General features: G+C 33.7%; 4 protein-coding genes across 7 annotated transcripts; 1 reads left to right on the plus strand and 3 right to left on the minus strand.

Moving 5' to 3' along the window:
- Nucleotides 1-770: 770 nt before the first annotated feature.
- LOC126686655 (zinc finger protein 11-like) lies at nucleotides 771-1,445 on the plus strand. Its single transcript, XM_050380798.2, has one exon. The coding sequence runs from the start codon at nucleotides 771-773 to the stop codon at nucleotides 1,401-1,403; it is 633 nt and encodes a 210-aa protein (XP_050236755.1). The 3' UTR covers nucleotides 1,404-1,445.
- Nucleotides 1,446-6,792: 5,347 nt separating this feature from the next.
- On the minus strand, nucleotides 6,793-9,595 carry LOC126688068 (protein PLASTID TRANSCRIPTIONALLY ACTIVE 16, chloroplastic). Its single transcript, XM_050382642.2, has 5 exons — nucleotides 9,100-9,595; nucleotides 8,310-8,759; nucleotides 8,125-8,193; nucleotides 7,837-7,895; nucleotides 6,793-7,440 (listed from the first exon to the last, which is right to left on the minus strand). Exons 1-5 carry the CDS (start codon nucleotides 9,493-9,495, stop codon nucleotides 6,942-6,944), a joined length of 1,473 nt encoding a protein of 490 aa, XP_050238599.1. The 5' UTR covers nucleotides 9,496-9,595; the 3' UTR covers nucleotides 6,793-6,941.
- Nucleotides 9,596-10,198: 603 nt separating this feature from the next.
- LOC126688067 (uncharacterized) lies at nucleotides 10,199-17,161 on the minus strand. 4 transcript variants are annotated; one of them, XM_050382634.2, is made up of 16 exons: nucleotides 17,008-17,161; nucleotides 16,816-16,905; nucleotides 16,536-16,658; nucleotides 16,094-16,261; nucleotides 15,922-16,008; nucleotides 15,651-15,784; nucleotides 13,983-14,033; nucleotides 12,826-13,743; nucleotides 12,566-12,745; nucleotides 12,410-12,454; nucleotides 12,245-12,298; nucleotides 12,022-12,174; nucleotides 11,709-11,900; nucleotides 10,788-11,613; nucleotides 10,540-10,597; nucleotides 10,199-10,411 (listed from the first exon to the last, which is right to left on the minus strand). In XM_050382634.2, the coding sequence occupies exons 1-14, from the start codon at nucleotides 17,026-17,028 to the stop codon at nucleotides 10,977-10,979; spliced, it is 2,853 nt and encodes a 950-aa protein (XP_050238591.1). In that variant the 5' UTR covers nucleotides 17,029-17,161; the 3' UTR covers nucleotides 10,199-10,411; nucleotides 10,540-10,597; nucleotides 10,788-10,976. The 4 variants fall into 4 exon arrangements, with proteins under 4 accessions (XP_050238591.1, XP_050238590.1, XP_050238597.1 ...); XM_050382633.2 differs by having other exon boundaries at nucleotides 12,410-12,463; nucleotides 17,008-17,160; XM_050382640.2 differs by lacking the exons at nucleotides 16,816-16,905; nucleotides 17,008-17,161 and adding an exon at nucleotides 16,341-16,419 and having other exon boundaries at nucleotides 12,410-12,463; nucleotides 16,536-16,651.
- Nucleotides 17,162-17,860: 699 nt separating this feature from the next.
- Nucleotides 17,861-21,901, minus strand: LOC126653508 (D-xylose-proton symporter-like 3, chloroplastic). Its single transcript, XM_050347414.2, has 14 exons — nucleotides 21,650-21,901; nucleotides 21,489-21,571; nucleotides 20,856-20,934; nucleotides 20,663-20,722; nucleotides 20,498-20,564; nucleotides 20,279-20,403; nucleotides 20,078-20,179; nucleotides 19,615-19,992; nucleotides 19,478-19,525; nucleotides 19,314-19,376; nucleotides 19,108-19,188; nucleotides 18,891-18,989; nucleotides 18,554-18,691; nucleotides 17,861-18,184 (listed from the first exon to the last, which is right to left on the minus strand). Exons 1-14 carry the CDS (start codon nucleotides 21,842-21,844, stop codon nucleotides 18,050-18,052), a joined length of 1,653 nt encoding a protein of 550 aa, XP_050203371.1. The 5' UTR covers nucleotides 21,845-21,901; the 3' UTR covers nucleotides 17,861-18,049.
- Nucleotides 21,902-23,144: the final 1,243 nt, after the last annotated feature.

Below are 23,144 nucleotides of genomic sequence, written 5' to 3' on the forward strand. Positions count from 1 at the left end.
CATTATGTATCCATTTCAAAATAATAACCATTCAACAAATACTCGTCTAATTAAGTAATCATGTTAATATTTTAAACCCGTACACGGAATATTTATTTTACGGATTAACAAGACACGAACTGTTTAAGATATGTACTAATAAACATGTCATATATATACATCATGGTTTATATAAAAACCTATTTAACCCATTTAAATATGTAAAATAGTATTATATTTTTTTTAATTGAGAAGGAATAGCGCTTACGGAAGGATTAGAATCCATGAGTTTGACAAAATGTTGTCCATCACTTATATATTTGAAATATAGCTTGTTGGTACATATTATAATAATCTATTATTTAATAGATTAAATATACTTATGAATAATAATTAAATTTGATACCTAATAAACTTTTAAATTATATATATATATATATATATATATATATATATATAAGTCATATATAATTAGTTAACTCATTATTATAATTAACTAAATATATTTAAACGCGTCTTTTATACTTTAGGCGGGTTAAACCGAACTAATTTGTTTTATTTTTACATTTTAAACAGGTTAATATGCTTAAGACCGGAATCCGTACAAACTCTCGTTTAACTTCATGTCATGTCGTTTAAATCAAAAGATCATATTGAAAATTGCCAATCTTACTAATTTGAAGCATATCTTGAAGTTTAGGTACTATCCATGCATTTAACCTACACATTCACTTATATAGTGAAAAGTTAGAACCTAGTTGACCTCTCTATTTCTCTCAAGCTTCTTAGTAATGGAAGCAGATCAATCTAACCAAGAAGATACAGACCAAGTGAGCCAAGACCAAGACCAAGATCAAGATCAAGAACAAGGTAGTACTACTACTACTCAAGCTAGATCATATGAGTGCACTTTTTGCAAGAGAGGATTTTCCAATGCACAAGCCCTAGGTGGTCATATGAATATTCATCGTAAAGACAAAGCTAAGCTCAAACACTTGAGATCTTCAAGTCATGATGAGCAATCTCTTGACATCTCAAAGATTCATAATCCGTCTTCGTTTTCTCCGATTTCATCAAACGTATCGAATCCGTCATTGGAAGCTAAATTTAGTGAAGAAGAAAGATCAAGATTGATGATCAAGTGGCCTTGGAGTGTTCTTGATAATACTTCTAAGAAGAATAAACCCTATGTTGAAGAAATTCAACAATTATCTTTGTTTGTAGATAAACCATCTAGTAATAAAGATCGAGTTCATCATCATTATCGCCATCATCAACAAGAAGAACAACGAGAAAGCACTCCGATTCAAGGGAGAACCGCAACGGATCTTTCGTCGAGTAATTCAGAGGTAGACCTTGAACTTAGACTAGGTCCTGAACCTCAGGATACATCGCCGGCCGAAGGTACTAAAAGGTTCTTTTGAAGTTGCATATATATACTTAAATTATTTATTAATTATATTGTCTCTAGCATTAATGAATCTTTAATAATTTGCTAAATTATAAATTTGGAAGTGTTTTTATATCATCCCACTTTATTCAAACCTAAAGGAAAAGAAATTGTATAATGATTTCATTATCTTCTTGTGCAGGCTTGCATTTTTGATCTTGTTTGATTATGTTTAATTATTGAGTTTTAGAACAAGAAAATATTGTTATGGTCATGGTTATCTTTTGTAGTTTTATGCCGAATGCTGCGTATAAAAAATACCAATTGAAAATCTGTCACACGAAGCTTGTTGTGAAACCCTAATTAATCAACATCATCACATTTTCTTTAGTTAACAGATCTTGTAACATAAGACTTTGCTTGGCTACATGCATAAACCCTAATTTACATTCATTTAACTGCTAATTTGACATTTTTTAAATTAAAACAATGCTTTCACAAGAATAAATTATCATTCGTCACTTGATAAAGTGCGGAGGGAAATGGAAAAAATACCCGATAGTCCAACTATCGAAGGGATTCCTTTTCGGATAATAGGTATTGCAATTGGTAGTCTTATAATAATAGATAGATCTAATAGGTATATCCTTATGTAGTTCATATTTCAGAAATTCAAATTCGTTGATTAATCGTAAATAAAACTTTTGACATTTCATTTAGATCGTAATTACGAAAACTGAATAAGATGTGATAATTGAATAAAAATTCTGAAATTTTGGAAACAAATGGAATAATGAATTAATAACCAAGTTTAATATAAGTGTCACCACACCACTTATGAATAGCAAATTGTACTAGCTTATCCTTATAAGTTTAAGTTCTTGATGCATGAATGCATGAAAGGAATGGTCCCTGTGAGCTATAATTTATACTATGTTTAACTGTATGCTGTTTCAAAAATTAGAGCAAATTAAAAAAATGATTCAGAAATTTTAGTTGTAGAAAATATTTTCTATTTTCCGTTTCCACTTTTCTTTTTATTTTTTATGCTTTTCAATTTTTTATTTTCCAAACAGAAAACTAGAAAATCAAAATTATGTTTGCTTATTGAATTTTTTTATTGTTTTCTATTTTCTATTTTCTAAAATTAAACAACATACTACTTCTTTTTAATGAAATTTTGTATTTTTATTTTCCTTAAATGTTGTATAACCTCTGAAAATATTTTTTTTTAATTTTTAACTATTTAATATTTATTTTAAAATGAATATTTTTAAATATTAGGAGATAATATGTGTTAAAACAACTTTTTAATAGCATAATAAATGTGTATGACATAATTTAAAAATAAAATGGTTGGACCATTGATTACGTCTAAACTAACATTTACTAAGCGATAATTAAATATTTGTTAAATTATATACTAAATATGTTTATATAATTCATTATTAATAGGTTATTGTTATAAAAATTCAACAACTTTACACGTTTTCTCAATTTTAATCATGCCATTTAAATCTTGTTATAAAAATACATCAACTTTTATTATTTTTTTTCCAAATCCATACACGGTATTGACGCGACATTCATTCGTTAGTTAAAAATGACCTCCGTTTCAAAAAATTATACCAACGAATGAGTGTCACTTCAACACCGTGTATGGATTTGAAAAAAAATGAAAGTTGGTGTATTTTTATGACAAGTTTTAAAAGGCGTGATTAAATTGAGAAAACGTGTCAAGTTGGTGAATTTTTATGACATTACCCCTTTTCAATATAAGTAATTAGATTAGATTAAATCTAATTTTAATTTTAATATATTTTAAAATATTTAATTTTAAAGTATTTTTTTAAAATTTTTTGAACCGACCGCAGCCAGAATTTATCAGTTTCGAAACGGCCCGGAATAATTCAAGGGACAGTTCAGGACCGGTTCAAGTGTTTCTCGAACTGAACATGCAGTTTCTTTTGGAACTGCAGTGTTGTGAAATGTGGTCATTTCTACATGCACATGCTTGCTAATAGTTAAAAAAAAATTCATCAATAATTAAATTAAATAAATCGTAATTCTCGTTATTGAATTCTTAAATTAATATTTTAGTGTTCTTTGAACTCGTTAGGTAAAACTATTAATCACAGAATTGTGTTTTCTAAAAGTTACTTTTTATAAAGGAAAAGTTGAAAAGTATTTTTTTGTTGTTTTTCAACCATTAGTTATAATATAAAAAATTATGAAAATTGTTTTCTAGTTTTTTAAATTAAAAAATACAATATTAATTGGGATTGAAAATTCTCCACCTTATAAATTGAAATTTTAAAATACAATATTAAGGAGAAATGTTCTTAACTATCAAAATTGCCAATATATCATGATTTAAAATTTTGTCAGTTTGATATATTATTTTTCGATTTTTGCAAATATGTCCACAACTTGTTTAGAGAAACACGACGTAATATTATATGTCTACGTGTACAAAACTTATCCTATTGCCATATCACCTAAAAACTAAACATTGATATATTTGATAGCACTTGAAAAGACGATAGATCAAACTGATAAAATTATAAATTATGGTATATCTGGCAAACGAGACATAATTGTAGGTAGATAAGAATATTTTGCATAATATTAATTTATGACTTAATTACTTATTTATTCATTTCAAAATAATAATTTATCCATTTTTTAAAATTAATCCATTATAAATAAATTTTTTGTCATGATTTTTATTTACCTTTTTTTTTATAAAAGAAATTCTCAATCTGTTGATGTTTGTACTGTCAATAATTTTTGGACCACTTATAGCATTTCATTGTCTAGTGGTTACAACAAGATTTACTTGCAGTGAATCCTTAGCAATAAATTGAATGCAAAGCTACGAATTGTCAACAAAATGGAAAATGCTCGAGAAAAATAGCCATAAAAAGGTAGCTGATATTTCTTGAGGGATTAAAATTAGTCCCTCTATAGGAAATTGAAAGTGCATCTCTCAGTACTTTATGTTAGGGACAGTGCCCAATTGGATCGATTACGATAGTTGTTTAATGCATGCATGAAAAGCAGTATAAAATTTTGAAATTGAATTCTATTTACATGTGTTAATCGGAAACCCCTCGATCCACCGGTTTAAGTCGGATTAAGAATAGATGTTCAATATGCATGTTTAGATCACACTATAATAGTTTATATACATGTGCAGATCTATGTTGTACAGAAACTTCTCCGATTTTATGGTTCAGCGCTTCATTTACGTATTTAGGTCTAGATTAAACATAATGTGCTATTGCTAAATTATGTGGCTGCATTAATTTGTGTTTGGAATTTGCCAAATATATACATTATATAATTTTAAAACTTTATTAATTTGGTTCATTATTTTGTTAAGTATTGCCAAATACATCTTTAATTAGTTTGGAATTGATGTGGCACGATGTTAAATAAACCAAGTAGGATAAGTTTATAAACGTAAAAATCTGAAATTTTACGATGCAAAAAACTGAATTAATAGTAGTTGTAAAATGCTCGAATTCATATTTCTTGGGGTCAAAAACTACAAATTACAATACGAAAATGTCTCACAAATTATTAATTAAAAGAAATGAAAAAGAAACAAGACCAAATATGTAGGAAAATACAAGGTGGTTTCTAAAGAGTATAGTAATCTCAAATTACATAGTTTTTAACGTATGATCGAGCAAGGAATATATGCAGCTGTTTTTGGGTATAAAATTTGATTAATCGACAGATTTTGATTGCTGTTATTTGTCTTTGATTAATTGTTTTTTGTGTTGCTATCTGTGGAAGTCATTGTTATAAAGTTGACCCATTCATTGCTTTGCCATTTGTTGAAGTAACATTGGGTCACAAGGTATTGATGGATAAATCAACATCTTAGATGGCTTGAAAGATTTAATTAAAATGTATATTTAGGTTTCTTTATTAAATACTTTTTTTTGAATTACATCCCTGCATTATAATATTATATACATTGAATCCTTACATTTTTAGTTTTATAGTCATTAAGTCCTTATGTCACAAAAGGTATTAAAAATGTCAAACCAAACAGAAAAAGAAGACCGATTGAGGAAGTTGTATTCAATAAAAATAAAAATATAAGAATCCAATTTAAAAAGAGTTAATAAAAATAAAAATAAAATATTTTAGTCATACTAACGGTGCGTAGAACATACTTACTTTATTTTTACGACAGAGGGAATTAAAATCTACATAACTAAAAGTTTATGAACTCAATCTTGAAAAAAAAATGGAAGATGCAAATTAAAAAAGAGAGACAGTATAAGTTTTTTCCAATGATTTATAATTAATAGTTGTTAATTTTTGGCTTAATTCATAATTAGATCCTTAAATTATACGTCTTTTGATTAATTGGTCTCTAAATAAAATTGTCTTTTTTGGCCCCTAAACTCAGAAAAATGTGTCTTCAAACCCTTCGATGGATCTACGTTAAGATATTCCGTTAGTTATGTGGCATTTTTTAACAAGTAACTCGCTGCTTTTAGAGCATGAATCCCACGCTTTTACTATCGGTTTACCACGTCTATATATGTTTTCATAAATATGAATTAATGGCCGAGTTATAACTTTTATCAAACATCTTATGCTGATTATCTTGGACGTCAAAATATTCAAAGCATGAAATATAAAACTCATGTTCATCTGCAATTAGAAAGAAATTATAAGTCATTAACCTTAAACAAGAAATACTCATTAATTATACAACTCAAGAAATAGGAGAAAAACAAGCACCGTCGTCTTCATCGTCGTTGGCGTCCTCTCGTCTGCCTCGTCTTTGTCAGTTAATGAAAGAAGCAACCATAAAAAATAAAATAAAATTGAGCATCGTTCAACTTTTGCCGCGATTCTGCAAGGATTGGAGCCGCGCCGTAAAACTGAGATTATTTAGGCGTTTTACTGTGCCTCACCTAATTTCCTCAAATCCAAATCAAATCCAATAATCAAATTGATTTGATATTATAAAAAAATTATTTTTTGTCCGTTTGATATTATATGTAACAAAGTTCAATTAAATTTTAGTACAAATCGAACTAAAATAAACAATCAAACCAAAAACAATTAACTGAAACGACTAGTGCGGTTCATTTTTTAAAAATGTAAGTCCTAAAATAACATCTCATTTGGTTTTTTTAGGAATAACATTTATTAACTAAAGAACTGATTGATCAGTCAGAATATAAGAGACATTCCTCTAATGTCTGATTACAGCTCTAGTTCCAAACTGTATGCACCCAATAACATTTTGATTCAATTTGGTTTTAAAAATAAAATTTTGATTCGATTCGGTTCGGTTCGGTTACAGATGCAAACTGAATGCACACCCCAATCTCCAACTTCAATGATTAAGAGTTGTCTGTACTAAAAACATTTAAAAAATTGGAAAAACATTAAGCAAAATATTTAGAAACATATGAAGCATTATTACAGAATATATAACATTCATTACAAACTTCAAATAACATCTGAATTATTAAAACTTAAATGGCAAGAAATCAATTACACAAGCTAAATAATAGCCTCAACTGATCAATCCTCATCATTCATCAATGTAAATGGTTTCTTGCTGAAACAATCCACCAAACAGTTTCTTAACCTCAGCTTTCGACTCTTTCGCCTCTTTCGCCACCTTCGCCTTCGGCTGTTGTTTCGGTTTCAAAGAAGGAAACAGTTTCGGTTTCACGGCAGCTTTTTGTCTCGGTAGAGACCGAGCTTTGGCTTGTCCTCGCACAGTAGCGATCGGTGTACTGTCGGGTTTGACACCGCCATTAACCGCGAATTGAGAGCTCAGTTTATCCCATGAGAAACCAGAACTGATGTCTTTTGCTCTGCTCAACAGATTTTCCATTGAAGCCTCTGCTTTTTCTTGTGCTTCTGCCGCAAGATTTGGTGTTTTAGCTTCTTGATCGGATAGCTTTTTCATCTCTGCATTAGCCACTTCTTCAGCTTTCTGAGAAGCTGTTTTTGCTTCTTCCTCAGCTTGTTCCTTGGCGATTTTTTCTGCATATGCTTTTCGTCTTCCGTCTTCAGGAATCGCGCTAAATTCAATCACGGTTTATAAGTTTCACAAATGTATAATTTTGCGGTTATTCAACTATACTACTATAAAACGGTCATTAATATTCAATTTAGTACATTGTGGTAGCCCGACATTCATTTTTAAAAAACGAGATGTTATCCAATCAATTAAGGCCAAATTTTTGCCTATGTGACCGACGATATGCCAATGTATCACATTGTTGACGAATTTCCATATAGATAAAATTTGACCAAGATTGTTCGAGCCTATTTTGCGAAAAATGAATGTCGAATTACCAAAATAAAGCAAATTGAATATCGATAACCGTTCTGTAAAAATAGTATAATCAGGTAACCCGTAACCAAAAATATATTTAACCGACCAAAGGTTAAGAAGTATGACAAATGCGATCTACCTGAATAGCTCGCTTACAGACTTGGAGGATGCTAATGGATCGGTAAAAATTTCCACCACCTAATTCAGAATACAGATAGCAACCAACCAAGATTGTTAAGTCATTTAGCAGCCGAAAAAACCGTTCGATTTTAAGTTTAAAGCTTCAGTTGCACCTATCTTTTTCAATCCGTATGAAAATGATACTAAAAATTTAATACCATTTTGATATGAATTGAACTTGGTACTAAATTGAAAATGAGATTGAAATATTTAGGAGCATATGAACACAAGTCATGATCAAATGTACCTTATTTTCTGCAACTTCTGTGTTGGAGAAAACATTTGCAACTACTGATGCAATCTGAGACTTTGCCACCTAATAACAACAATCATAAGGAAAAGTATAAGGACCTATTGAAAAAACCAATAACTTGTGCAACAAGAAAAACAAATAGTTAAATGACATAGAAATAATTGCATACATTACATTACTTTGTAGTCTGAACCGATGCTTCCTTCAGCTGAAACAACTAAATTATAAGAACTTTCCGGCCCAAAATCTTCCGTCAAACTCGTCTTGATGAATGTATATCTCACATCCGTTTCAATTACTTTCTGAAGAAACTCGGGTACCGTCAAAGTCTGAGATTGCGCGAATAAATTGTTAAAAAATGATGTGAGGCCGTCGAGCACATTGTAAGTGGATGCAGTTGAAGAATTTGAATCATAGATTATCGCGACATGGCCGACTCCGGCTAGCTGAGCTGCCTCTACTACTTGTAATGCATCGGAAGTTGATACCGATGAGGTTGGACCGTTCTCCGTGGGACCAATTGTGACTACAACTTTGCTTGCATTACCAATTGCTTTAGCAATTGATTCTGTATCTTTGAAAGTTGATTGAACTGCGTTTAGTCGCTTTGATTCTTCCTTTGATATGATCTGTGGCATCAAAATATTAGCAGGAAATTAATTTAAAATTAAAACCAATTATTTGTTATAAATGTTACAATAAATTCCATTTAACTTCTGCTCACTAGATTAAAAGAGTGCAAGTTTGTGATTCTGGATTAAAAATACCTACAACTTGTCAATTTTTGATCAATTTACACCCTAATCTGATGGTAAAAAATGTAAAACTAATACGGATAGACATCGGAGGTTTACGGTAAAAAATGTAAAACAAACATAAAAACACCGATCAATTTTCTGATAAAATAATACGGATGTTAACCTCAATATATATTATTCTAGTTTTTACATCAACATTTTTTTTACTAACCTTGTACTCTGCTGCAAGACGAGCCAACTCTTGAGCAGGTCCAAGTTCAGGAACCCCAGCTCGAACGCTAAAACCTTCACGGAGCAATGTCTGAGCAATCCTAATACCAGCCAATCCAGTAGCACCAGCCACAAACACTGTCCCAGCATCCTTCCTCCGAAACGACATTCCGGAATCCGGCTTTCCAATGACCGGGATCAACGACTTCATGTCGGGTACTTTACCAAAGTTGAAACTAAAAGGGCTAGAATTGGGTGAACCATCAGCTTCATCTTTGGATTTGCCAAGCTGAAACGGCGAAAATGGTTCGGATTTTTTGGCTAAGACTCTGAGTCTGAGTCTTGAATGTGGTGTAGTGGTAAGGAGAAATGAATTGGAAGTGAGAGTTGGAGCCATGGAAACAAATTATGATTTTTTTCCTGAAATTCTATGTTGGTTTTGCACATTTCACCATATCCATAATACAATTCTTGTCTCTGGCAATTGCAGCAATTTTGATTTGGATATTATCTAGATGTAGAGGTAATGGACTTCTGGCAAATGGGTTAGTGCCACGTGTGTGAGGTTATCTACTTGGAGGAACTTGGACACCAGACGTTTTAGCAACATAATTCAGTGAGCACTCTAGAAAATGACATAATTTATGGTGTGAATTCCGTTTAAATCAAATCAAAATTTTGATTTTTTTTATATAGAACCAAATTACGAAGATTTATTGAGTCAGCTGATTTTTTTTCAATTCAATTTTCAGTCCAATTTGCTTGAAAAAATGATCTCAATTTCCAGTCCAATTTGCATCAAAAAATGAACTGTGTGAATTGATTTCCCTGTAAAATAGTTAATTTTGGAGGGTTGTCTTAAAGCTTTATTAAACCTCGTTCATAAGATAGTTTTTTTTTATTAATTTCCATTTTATGTGTCCGGAATCAGTTACCAGACATAAAATACAGGCAGCCTCTACCACTAAGCGGCAAATAAATGAAGAAAAAAATTTCATTGCCCATAGCTTAACATCCGATAATGTTAGAAGCAACCAGAAATGTCGAATCAGCAACAAAACGGGAGTTTTGCGTAAACATCCCAATCCAGAAAAATCCAATGAAAACTAAAACTATCTGCTCATTGAACAAAGGGAATTCAAGTATTTAACAAAAACACCATTCTAAAGTTGCAATCAATACTAACAAAAGATTCAGCACCTAGACACATGAAAATGCTACAATGAGCATATGCTGATAAAATGCTAATGAGTTTCATTTGTACACATTTATAACAAATTCCCTACACCATAGACCCACGAATAACTCTCAAGCTGCCAAACCATGTACAAGTAAAATCAGGATACCGTAAGAAAAGAAAGAAGCAAAAAAACACGAAAAGGGTACCAATAACCTGCAGGACTCTACAAAATATTGAATACAACGAACAAAAATGCTTCACCTTATTCAAGCGCTGTAGTCTCTGCTCAAGCAAGCCATCTAGCTGACAATATTTTCATCTATCAATGGGACCAGAAAGCGAATTTAGAATCAACATCATATTAGTTAAACTGAATTAGACCTGTAGGTTCTATATCGGGCATTACAAAACAGAAGCAAGCAACACAATGGGAAACTTCAGCATCCCTAATGAAGACAAGCATATAAAAAGCAATTATAAATTTCCCAACCAAGGGAAACAATAATTACCAGTAAATCTAGCAGCAACATCTGCATAAAGTTGCACTCATGAGAACAGCTCAGGAAATCCTCATTTATCCATTTCAGCTGCCAGCAGTAAAGACAGTACATTAAATTGTGGCCAAACTCAATAGAAAAGTTCCTAGCAAATAAAGAACAACTTAACAGAAATAGAATGATAATGTAAAACACAACAATTTAGTGATTAATGCCCTTTTTGGCTTTAAGTGACTCAATCGCTTTCTTCCTCAACTCAATTTCAAGCTTCTTCTGCTCTGTCAGAGTATCTTCATCACTTGGATGGGAGTCTCTCCTCCCTGCATGGTCATCCTCAGAAGAATCTTCCTCCCTATGATCCTTCAATTTCAGCTTCTCTGCACGCCTTTCTTCCTTTCTGCGACGCCGTTCCTCGCGCCGTCGGCGTTTTTCCTCCTTCCGCAGTTTCTTATCTCCCTTCTTTCTCCTCTTAGCTTCTTTCTTATCTTCAATTTCAGAATCACAACTGTAATCACCATCCGAAGTCACTTCTTCCCTATGAGATCTTTTATGCTTTCCTCTTTCCTTATTGTCGGCTCTGCGCTTGCCATTTTCCTCAGACCCCGAATCAAATGCACCACCACCATTACCTTGGTCAAGTTTTTCAACCATCATTGCGTGCTTAGTTTCTGGTCTATAAGATCTGTCATCCTTGACATTGTTTGGATGTGAACGGTTCTTCTCACCAGATCTTTGACCTTCTCCGCCACGAGAAATTTCTTGTTTCTCCAGCAGTGATACTGGAGACTTATGCCCCTCAATAATGCCAGAGAAAGCCCCCTTTCCAGAACTCTTCTCACTGTCAGGAATAATTAAATCATAAAATCTGCCAGCTTGTGTAAATGCACAAATGACTGAAGAGAACGTGAAATATGTGAATATAAAGATAGATACCTTTTTGGTTTCTCGTCTCCAGTCCGTAATTCAACGTTATCTATATGACTACGAGATTCAGTAGTCTCACGACCTCGCACTCTTTCAGAAGTGTTGTTATCCTTGGAATGGGGCCTGACATGAGAATCTTTCTGCTTATCCAAGGTAGATGAATGCACAGATTGCTTCTGTAAAGATCTGGATTTGTAGTCCCTGCTCTTCCAACAAGAAGAAATTGAAGACCAGTCAGCAAGCAAAAACCAATTAAACAATCAAGTCGTTGATAGAAACCAAAAGAATAAAGATCAGACACTGTTAAATTAAAAAATCTAACCGAGCATGTTCAGTTTCTTCATCCTCTTGACCAGATTCTGGAGTTTCCCTAGTAAGCTTCTGTTCTCTTAGCTTCTGTCCATGGTTTAAGCTGTTATCATGTGCAATCTGGCCCCTTCTTTGCCTCATGGGGCTCCTAGACGAATCAGAAGACCTGCACAGCAGCCAAGGGAGTTCATAATGTGTGTATATATAAGCACCGACTCAAATAAGCATTATCTTACCTATTTCTTCTCCCTCTTTGTTGCTTCAGAGGACTCTCATATGGACTAACAGACCTTCAAAGCAGAAAAATATGATTAAATATACATTTTCAATATCCAAAAAGTAATTAAAATATGTACTTATAGCATGCTACGGTATTGACTGAAACCATAGGCTTATTTTACCTATTTCTTCTCCCTCTTTGTTGCTTCAGAGGACTCTCATATGGACTAACAGACCTTCAAAGAAGAGAAACATAAGTAGATATACATTTTCAATATCCAAATAGTTTAAAATTTGTACTTATAGCATGCTAAGGCATTGACTGAAACCATAGGCACCTTTTGTCCTCACTAGAATTCCTCACTCTTGCACGTGGTGGAAATTCTGACTGAACATTAGATCCCTCTGGTGAAGGCGATAAGGATGACAATTTATCATGCAAATCCTTCTTATCTCTTGCATCTCTTTTCGGTGACCTTAAGGAACTAGAGGGTCTGCGCAGCACCTTTTCCCTCATGCTGTTTGCAAAAAACTGTCAATGTGAAGAGAAACTGAAAAGGTAAAGAAATGGAAATGACTACCAAGACTATCAACATACCTAGGTCTTTCTTCAAGAGATTGCACAGGTGAGCGACGTTCCTTCATATATTTCCTTCCAGGTGAAGGGCTCTTATGGTGGACAGGAGAAGGCGAACTCGATCCATGAGGTGAAGGAGGCCTCCTAGAAGAAGGAACTGGTGATCTCATGCGGGTGGGATACGAAGACCTGTGTCTTGGAGATGGGGATCGATGGAGAGGAGTTGATGGTGATCTTGGATACCTCCGGCATAAAGGAGAGGGTGATCTACGAGGGGGCGATCTACGAGGAGGTGATCTACGAGGCGGTGATCTACGTCGCAAAGGAGGGGATGATCTGCGCCGCACTGGAGAAGCAGGAGAGGGTGATCTGCGCCGCACCGGAGAAGCAGGAGAGGGGGATCTGCGCTGCACCGGAGAAGCAAGAGAGGGAGATCTGCGCCGCACAGGAGAAGTGGGAGAGAGAGACTTACGTCGTACAGGCAAGGGAGACCTACGCCGCACAGGTGATGGTGATCTGTGTTCAAGGGGCGAAGGTGATCTCCGCCGTCGAAAAGGCGAAGGTGATCTCCGTCGTCGAAGAGGCGAAGGAGATCTACGGCGTCTAGTGGTAGGAGGAGATCTACGGCGCCGAAGGGGCGAAGGTGATCTCCGTCGCCGTACAGGAGAAGGGGACCTACGACGAAAAGGTGAAGGTGATCTGCGCCGATATGGAGATCGCAATCTATGCCGTACTGGAGAAGGTGATCTACGGCGTAAAGGCGATCTAGATATTTGCCTAGAGTACAATGATATCCTCCTTGCAGGAGAACGAGATCCTCGAGAAATATACCTTCGACGAGGTGAAATTGACCTTTTTCTTGGAGAGCCGTAATCTCCTTCAGAAGAAATGGATCGACGACGTGCTTTTGGTGATCTGGACAAACTCCTTGACCTGTGTCTGTCAAAAATATATGAATAAACCCTGTAAGATGCTACAACTAGGAGAGATAGAAGAATCAGCAACTGGCAGAAGGGTTAAGCTGTTCCAACAATCCCACTTCAAATGTAAAGTTTGACAGTGCTCTCTGTGTTCACCGCATTCAGAATATGATAATACATATAATAAACTATAATTACAAAAAAAAGACTGCAAGGCAAAGAAATGAATAATAAAAATCAACAGCATATGCAACACACCCTGAATGACTTCTAGAATTTGAAGATGACCTCCTGTTCCGAGGTGAGCCTCTGCAGAAGACATCCAAAATACCATAAGCTACCATGTTTAGAGAGAGGCCACAAGGCACAAATAAGCTTCATCACAAAAATAAAATTATTGAGGAGATGAAGAAGAACGACCAGCCAACTTGGGAGATCTAGAAGACCTAATGGACTTCTAATTGTCAGTGAATGCTTTTGTATATAGCGTTTGGCAAAAACATTGAGTAAGCTTACCAGAAAAGCAAACAATGTCTAAAAACAAAAACTTGGATCCATAAATACTAGGCTTAATCACCAAAAAAAAACCCACCTTTTAGCCCCTTTTCAAATGCATCCTGACGTTGTAATTTTGTCAGTTACACCCTAATTTGCACCTTTGGTTTTCTATTTCACCCTCAAGTACTAAATCGATCTCTTTTTCATTTGAAAAAAATTAAAATAAGTCATCCATTTTTAACTTTTTATGTGGAAAAGAGTTCAAATTAGTACATTATAAGGGTTTTTATAAATTTTTTCTGAGTGAGAAAGAGTCCAATTTGATTTTGAGGGTGGAATTGAAACCCAAAGGTGCGAATTAGGGTGCAACTGACAAAATTGCAACGTCAGGGTGCAACTGAAAAGGGGCTAAAAGGTGAGGGTTTTTTTGGTGATTAAGCCTAAATACTAACAAGAAACTTAAGAAAAATGCAGAACAAACTTTATTTCCTTAACACTTGGGTCTATTTTATCTGATTGAGAGTTTATATGGATAGATACAATACAATATACTATTGTTTTAAGATGCAGTGTTATAGAGTGTAAATTGTGCATTTATTGGACTGATCTACCAATGCCATCCAGATATATTGTCCTCATTTTCTAAATAATCGATTTCGCGGTTTAAATAGGATCATATTACCCTTATTTGTTTAGGGGAGTTCAATGCATGACCTGCTCCTAAGTAAACATATGATGGGCAATTAGATATAGATATATAAGCAAGCAGCCTAGCTCAAAATGCGTATGGAGCAATACTGGTGCAGGAAAGGGTCAACTAAATCATTAAACAGTTAATACCATAAAGAACCTCAACCAATTCAAACTCCTACAGAGATAAATAGATCTTGAAACATAACTACAAATGGAAAAGGATATTCCCACAGACAGGAGAATATCCTTGTCCATCGCTACCCAAAATTGTCTCGTGACCCATCAATCATAATGCCAGCATACATATAAGCTTAAACCCCATATTCCTAGCAAAAATCAAATGCTCAGACCCATATGGATAATAGTTGCATAACATGAATGTGCTCTTTAAAGCGTCTATTAATATAATCATGCACAGTGTTCCTAACTACAATTCAAAGTATTGCAGTATGCTAGACAATAACATATTGCACGAGTCACTTAAACCACAGATGCTAGACTTTGTTCATCATTTGAGCAGAAAATGGACTTAAAATGCATCTATTCCATGAATCTTTATGAAATATGATATTCAAGCTAACATTCATCACATAGCATCATTACATATAGATACCTCCAAACCCAGCTTATATTATCATCAGACAGAGATCAGTCAATAAAACTTATAATTAGTCGGTTTTCAATGAGGAAAGTTAGAAAAGCAGCAAAGATAAATCCAAAATGTTAACACCTAACCTGACTCTTCCTCTTATGCCATTCCTATTGTTCATTGCTTTTCCATCGTCAGAATCACCCCTTGAACCCTTAAGCAAATTCTTCGAGTCTAGTTCCATATCAGCAACATTAGCCTTTGTTTCAGCCCCACCGTCCTACAGTAGTTTGAGGTAAAGGACATGAACCCAAATAATTGCAGAAGCTAGCTGAATACCATGAAAACACAGACTAAGTTAAAACCAAAAACCCAACTCTAGAGAATCTAACTCCGGCATGAATAAGTCAACATTACCATCTTCTTTGATCTCTCTAATTCCAGTTCTTTGCTCTCTTTCTCTTTCTTCTTCTGAATTTCATTTGTTATCCTATCCATCTCTGCCTGTAAACCATGTTGATCATTTTAGAAATGAGGACCTCCAAATTCTAATGCTTGAAGAGAGGTATTATAAAAAATGTTTACAAACCTGCTTCTTCCGAGTTTCCTCTTCTTTGTCATCCAAGAATTTCTGAGGAACACCACTTTCATTCTTCTGTGCGCTGAGAAGATGTGACCAAAGCTCTCTCATAAACCTTACAGTGTTTTTCTCCATAAATCCTGTAAGTTGTATTTGAATCTCCTTCCCATTCACTTCCTGTATCATAATCACAAAAATAAATGACATGAACACCTATAGCCTAACTGATGAAACTCCAGGAAAAAAAAATCCTGACAATAGAGCATCAAGCCTTAGCTCAGTCGGAATCTGGAATATCATGGGGTTTGTTTGCTATGCCAAATAAGTCAAAATTCCTAAAGGCAAGTATGCATACAACTAAATTAGTACTAACCAAAAAAAAGGCCTTGAAAACAAACTTCATTTCCTACAAGCAAATAATAAAATTTCAAGTTTCAAACTGTTTCGATACCTTAGCTTCGAGAAGACCATAAATAAAGTTGATAAGAACTTCGTCTTCAAATCCGAGAAGCTCGGTCACCCGACTCGCAATCCATGGTCTAATTACATCCATCTTCACTTTCCTCGTATCCACCTAACCAAACCAAATAACACCATCATTAACCTAAATAAATTACTCATTATTCAACATAAACCCTAAAAATTCTACAGTTCCAAAACAAACAGATATTAAAATAGCAAATTAAGCTGAATACTAAAATTTAATTTAATTAAGCTATTAAATTAAGAACCAGATGCTCTAATTCAGCAGCAAATTTCTGCGATTTCAATAGCTTGGCATGCTTGTTCGAAAACCGAGTGTCTTGGTCAGCAGAAGTCCCCTGAAAATACAAATACACAAAATTAATCATCATTAATTGAATTTAAAATAGAATTAGCCGTCGGTAAAATGAGAAAAAATGAGTTTAGATCCGAATACTTACCCGGAAAAACCCGCCCGACATTTTTTAGGGTTTTTGAAAGAAGGATGATGATGAGTAGAATTAATGAGATATCGAATAAAAATGATGAGATGAGTGAATCTGTGAAGAGGAAGCTTATGGCTACTGTAATGTAATACGCTATGCCGATTCGAAGAAATGAGCTTCTCTTTTCGTGCCTATTTTGCCCTTGTGAGAACCTGAATTTGTTTTAGATTTTTAAGCCAGGTGTCTTAACTTTTCATTTTGTTAATTTTAATACCTCAATTTATTTTTTGTTTAATTGAGTATCTAGGTTTATGATTTAATTTACGATAAATGTTCATTTGGCCCTCCGAACTTGAACACAAAAGATCAATTGAAGTCAAATTTATAATTTAAAAATAAAACTTGACAATTTTTTCTCATTTTACCCTTGTAAATGAGGTGACAAAAAATGATTGGAATTGGAGCTGATGTGGCAGTCCCATTATTAGATAATTTAGAACTGAAGGGGTAAAATGAGATAAATATCAAGTTCATGGTGTTGTTTTTCCAAAGCTACGAACTTGGCTTTAATTGATTTCTGTATTAAGTTCAGGAGATAAAATGAACTTTTATTAAAATAATTAATAACTCGGTAATTATTTTACAAGTTGAATAATTAGTGCCACTTTTTTATTCTAAATCGATTTAAAATTTTATTATTTTTTTCAGATAACACTGAAAAAAATTCTGAAAATACTATGATGTAGAATTTATGTTTGAGGGGCCTTTTTTCTAGAAGAAAAAGTGAATCTGGTTCAGAGCTGTTACCCCTGGTCTATGTTAAGAGCTGTTACAGCTGCAAAATTTTATTATATTCATGAAAGAGAGGAGAGAGAGCAATGGAACATATTTTTATTCAGTATTTACACATTAGAACAAAATATACATTACTTCCTCATAATATTTTGAAATGCATCGTAAAGCTTGCGATTTAAGCCCTTTCCGACACTGACAAACTAACCGTAACATTTTGTACACTAGAAGCTTACGCTAAAAAGTGTTGGTACTTTCTAGTCTTTCACTTCAAGATTTTAGATTCAATTTCTTCCAAGCTCAAACCTTTAGTTTCTGGGACGTAGACTACGGTGAACAAGAGTGCCAACAAAGCTATACCCCCGAAAAGAAGGAATAGATTTTCAGCTCCAAGCAACTCCTGCAGAATGAACAGATTTTGGTGCATATTATTACTGCATAAACAATGCTCAGAAAACACATAGCAACAATGGGGAAGAATTGAAAGGAATAACGGGTCGTTTGGTTCATGATATTTTGAGGGGGATAGAAATGGATGGAAATAATTTCCGTTGTTCATGTTTGGTTGGAAAAAAATTAAAATGAAATGGAAATGAGAAACCCCTATTAATGTGAATCCGTCATTCCGCCATGGGAATCAATTCCAGTGTCATTTTTCTTTGATTTCTATATTCACTATACAACATATAAAATCAATCATTCCTATTCTCATTCCCACTCTCATTCATGAGATTTAACTAAACGGACTCTAATAGGACAAAATTAATACCTTCAATGGTGAGAATGCAAATGTTACGATGGCATTGGAACCAAAGTTGGTAAGAACTGCAAGACTTATTCCCCGTCCTCTAGTACGGAGTGGGAAAATCTCGGACACCATTAGCCAACTGATTGGCCCAAATGATACCTGAAATGGCATATAAAGTGCGGAATTTTCAGAATCAACCTTAAATTTACCGTAAAAATAATTTCTCTCTTTCTTTTTGTCTCAAGTGCCCGGCCATTTTTATGCTTATAGCTTATTTTGTTTAAGCATTAAACAGGTTATTGCATAATGTATATTACCAATGCGAGTATCGCTAAGAGTCAAAACACAAAACACTTGCCTGGTAACAACCGACATAGAGAAGCAGAGCTCCAACAGCAACAAACGGAAATCCTCCGAGAAATTTGTAATAAGCAGAAAGCAGAAATAAGGAAAAAGCCTGAAACACATGCACAAAAATGTATGATATTATTATTTATATAATCTTCAAGGAAGAGAAAATCTAAAAAGAAAGGAAGAGGAAAATAAAATGTTCAAGGGTGTGGCAGTATGCATACAATCCCTCCAACGCCTCCAATCAGCAAGGGTCTTCTGCCAAGATCATCAACTTTTAGGACTGCTATCCATGTCATCGCCAGCTTCATCAGATCAATAGGTGACAGACCATAATTACTATTAGCAATGGAATTAAAATTTAAAATGAGATTGAAAGAGTAATCTGTACGAATTCAGAAGCTTTCCAATAGGATAAGTAGATAAGTACCTTGAAGAGACCAATAATGACAGAAACTCGGGCAGCATCAGAAGCTGCGGAGAATCCAGCACTCTTGAATGACATAATTAAATATGTTAAGCAATGGGATTACATAAAATAGAAGCATGACAGTCATTTCAGAAATAGAAGGTTTGACTTTAGCAACCAATTACCTGAAGAATTGAACCCGCATAATATAGAACGCTTGGTTGCCCGGTTATCTATCACAAGGCCAAAAGTCAGATCAAAACCATGGTACTACGAAAATTCTCTATACCTGAAGCAGCAAAGAAATTGAGAGAAGCGGCACCTGCTGGAAAAGCACCAAACCTCCACTAATTATGAAGGCTTTCAAACTTGGTCCTTGAAACACCTCTAAGATACTACCCTCAGATTTTTCCTCTGAATAGGCCGACTTTAGTGAGACAAGGGTATCTTCTATTTGCTTTTCAGATTCTTTGTCACCAAGTGGCCGACCCCTTAGTTTGCTCAAGGCAAAAATGGCCTTCTCCTTGTATTCTTTAAAAGATGCTTTGCCTTGAACAGCCCTGAGAAGCAACCATCGCGGAGAGGGTGGAAGACTGAACATGCCTAGCGCCATAATTGAAGCAATTGGGACACCAAATCCAAACATGTAACGCCAGCCCCCAACTGCATCAATTTGAAAGCTCCCCACCAAATATCCCAACTGCACTAAGTTCCTTAACTAAGCTATCTTTTTTTACAAAAGAAGGTAAATAAGTTGCTAAAACGTAATATTCATGTTAACGTACCAATATCCCAAGAACTATGAAGAGTTCCTTAAGAGATATGAGAGTTCCACGAATTTGTGAGGGGCAAGTTTCTGCGATATAGAGCGGAGCACCATGCATAGCCTGTCCTAAGAAAATTGGCATCACCAAAAGGGGCAGTGGACACACTAACATCGAAGAAATGTACCAAACACAGTGATGTTAATTTTTTAAGAAGCTAACCAAGCCAATGCCAAGACCGTATAGAAGACGTCCCACTAAAAGAACTCCGAGGTCTGGAGCACAAGCAGTGACTAAACCACCGAGCATATATAGCATAGCGGCTACAATAAGTTCTCTCCTTCTTCCTTTATCCAAGTCCAAAAAATGGGTAAGAACTAAAAGCACTTCTTTGCATTCCAGCAATATATGAGAAAACAAAAAGGCAATCTGATCATGTACCTAGAAAATCCGTGATTGGATAGACAAGGAGGGAACCAGCCAGAGCTCCATAAAGCGAGCCGCTAACCTACAACATCCAAGGAATACTAGAAAAATAATAGACTCATACACAAAGAAAAAACAGGAAAATATGAAAAGGTTGTTATTAGTACACATCTAGCATACCACAAGACCAAGCTGAACAGCTGAAAAGTTGAACCATGTTGTCCCGCTGAGCTCAGCTGACTGATAAATTGGTACATAAATAAGCAAATTAGAGTTGAACATTCCCACATTGTTGTCTAACAGTAAGCTAAAACTAAGTCCTGAAATGAAATAAGCTGTAAATTATAAGCACGAATCACTAAAACGGAATCACCTGCAATGATATGGTAGCACCAGAAGTAGCACCAATGTCGTAACCAAATAACAATCCTCCCAAAGCCGGAAAGAGAAACCTAAAACCTTCCATGAATACAAATCTCTTTAAGACAATAGCACCTCAGATGAGAAACATATTCAACGAAAACTCAAAAAGCATAATAAGCCACAATCTCATAGCACATTATAACAACAATACAACAATTGGCTATAAACACTTTGACAAACAAAACATTTCCTACTTCAACAAATTCCCAATTGGTGATCACTTCAATTTTATACCCTAATCAAACTAAACCAAATCAACTCATTCCATTTTTTTGTGACGAGGACTCACTCCCCCGAGCCGAAGCCCAGGATCACTGTCAAACCCGGGGATGAGGACTGCCTGCAAGTCCACATACCTAGCAATTCCGGGCTATAATGGCTAGCAATCCAGTCCCAACCACTTCATTTATTAGAAAGGGCTTAGCCGGGTTTCAACTTGCTACCATGGCGCCCAGATGGCGGAGTCTTAAAAGTTTGATCCTTACAACGTAAATCATGTGATCAACTAACATTTCAACAAAATACAAAGTACCCATTAAACTAACCACAGATTACAATCATAATTTCAACAAAAAAAACTCACGGAAAAACCACAGAAGACCAAGAAAAACTCTCCTGCTGAGTCACATCAGGAGCAGGCTCAGCTTCTCCAGCAGAATATTCAACCTACCAAACAAATCAATCACAAATTCATAATCAAAACATTAAAAAAACATTAAAAACAAAAAAATTGCTCATTATTACATTGAATACATTCTTTGGATTAGAGATAAATGGCTCCTTAGAAGACATAGGAAATTTGCAATTGTGCTTGAAATTGGGAAATGGGATTGATTTGGGGTTGGTTTTGTTAAATGAAAATGAATTTATTTTGGATTTGGGTTGGTGAAATTGTAGAATATTCAATGGGGAAAAAGTTAAGGAACTGAGAGTAGCCATCGGAAAAAAATGAGGGGGTTAAAAATTAATGTGTTCCCGCTCTTTATTATCTTCATAACTGATAGTGTATTTGTTTGTGGTGTATGCTCATTTAGGACCACCGGACATGGGACCAAATCAAAATTAATTAGAATTAAAAATTTCTACACAAACTTTGCTTTATTGGATCATTATTAATAATTTATTATTTTATACAATTTAACATTTTAATTGTTATTTTTATATATTATTTTATTCATAAAATACATATAGGCGGTTACAAATTATTTAAATTTATTTTTAATAATTAAATAAGGAGTCACGTTGTGCGAGTATTTAAATTTACGATCTATAAATTTATTGTCCAGCATTTATATCATTTATATCTCATTGGTACAAGTTATTTAAATTATTGGGTGGCTGCTATTTTTTATTGACACATGTATTCGTTGATGATTCTAGTCAATATAGGGACTATTACCTTAGCATTGTAGTAGATTATATAATGCACATGTTAATTAAATGTTTAAGTTCTTTAAAACAAATTATTTTTTCTGTTATGGATGTTGAATTAAAGACCTCTACTTTCAAGAGCAAAAATTCTTACCACTTTCACTACTGAGAATGAAATTCTTATTTTTTCTAAACAAATAGTTTAAAATTATTTTTATTTAATTTTGAAACTTTTGTTTTATCAAAATTGCTCATAATAATTAAAATAAAATTCTTCAAATCAAGCTATAATTGACAAAATTAGTTTAATTAGAATTGGTAAAAGCAAAAAAAAAATTTGGTCATTAGGTCTAATTTTGTTAATATTTGTTTATTTGATTTTATTTAATAGTTTAATGGAGGAGAAGAACAAGGATAAAAACATAATGATAATTCATTCTAAATTTTTAACTTATTTATGTTAATTAATTAATTCATAAAAAATGTAAATAAGATTTTTAAAATTGATATTAAGAATATATATATATATATATATATATATATATATATATATATATATATATATATATATATATCTATATATATATATATATATATATATATCTATATATATATATATATATATCTATATATATATATATAACAACTTGCATCATAATATATGACCTGCAATAAATAATAAATTACTAAAATTACTCTTATTATCACAATCTTTTTTTATACATATTTTAATAAAAAATAATTAACTTTATATCAATATTTTTATAAGTAAAATTTATTATATGTATGTTATTCCTCCGTCCAAATCATATGTACTATTTGAAGTTTGTTTTTCCTAAATTTAGGCGTTGAATTATTACTTAAGTAA

The sequence above is a fragment of the Mercurialis annua genome, linkage group LG6 (genome assembly GCF_937616625.2).
Source record: "Mercurialis annua linkage group LG6, ddMerAnnu1.2, whole genome shotgun sequence".
In the NCBI taxonomy this organism is placed as follows: Eukaryota; Viridiplantae; Streptophyta; class Magnoliopsida; order Malpighiales; family Euphorbiaceae; genus Mercurialis; species Mercurialis annua.

What these genes read in the sequence shown, in the direction of transcription:
- LOC126686655 (XM_050380798.2), top strand. Translation starts at nt 771, where the DNA reads ATGGAAGCAGATCAATCTAACCAAGAAGATACAGACCAAGTGAGCCAA.
- LOC126688068 (XM_050382642.2), bottom strand. Translation starts at nt 9,495, where the DNA reads ATGGCTCCAACTCTCACTTCCAATTCATTTCTCCTTACCACTACACCA. An exon ending in GCATCGGTTCAGACTACAAA is followed by an intron (nt 8,194 to 8,309) that starts GTAATGTAATGT and finishes TGTTGTTATTAG; the next exon opens with GTGGCAAAGTCTCAGATTGC. An exon ending in CAGAAGTTGCAGAAAATAAG is followed by an intron (nt 7,896 to 8,124) that starts GTACATTTGATC and finishes ATTCTGAATTAG; the next exon opens with GTGGTGGAAATTTTTACCGA.
- LOC126688067 (XM_050382633.2), bottom strand. Translation starts at nt 17,028, where the DNA reads ATGTCGGGCGGGTTTTTCCGG. An exon ending in ATGGTCTTCTCGAAGCTAAG is followed by an intron (nt 16,262 to 16,535) that starts GTATCGAAACAG and finishes ATTATGATACAG; the next exon opens with GAAGTGAATGGGAAGGAGAT. An exon ending in GAAGAAACTGAACATGCTCG is followed by an intron (nt 11,901 to 12,021) that starts GTTAGATTTTTT and finishes TTGGAAGAGCAG; the next exon opens with GGACTACAAATCCAGATCTT.
- LOC126653508 (XM_050347414.2), bottom strand. Translation starts at nt 21,844, where the DNA reads ATGGCTACTCTCAGTTCCTTAACTTTTTCCCCATTGAATATTCTACAA. An exon ending in TCATTATTGGTCTCTTCAAG is followed by an intron (nt 19,189 to 19,313) that starts GTACTTATCTAC and finishes GATCTGATGAAG; the next exon opens with CTGGCGATGACATGGATAGC. An exon ending in TCTATGTCGGTTGTTACCAG is followed by an intron (nt 18,692 to 18,890) that starts GCAAGTGTTTTG and finishes ATGCCATTTCAG; the next exon opens with GTATCATTTGGGCCAATCAG.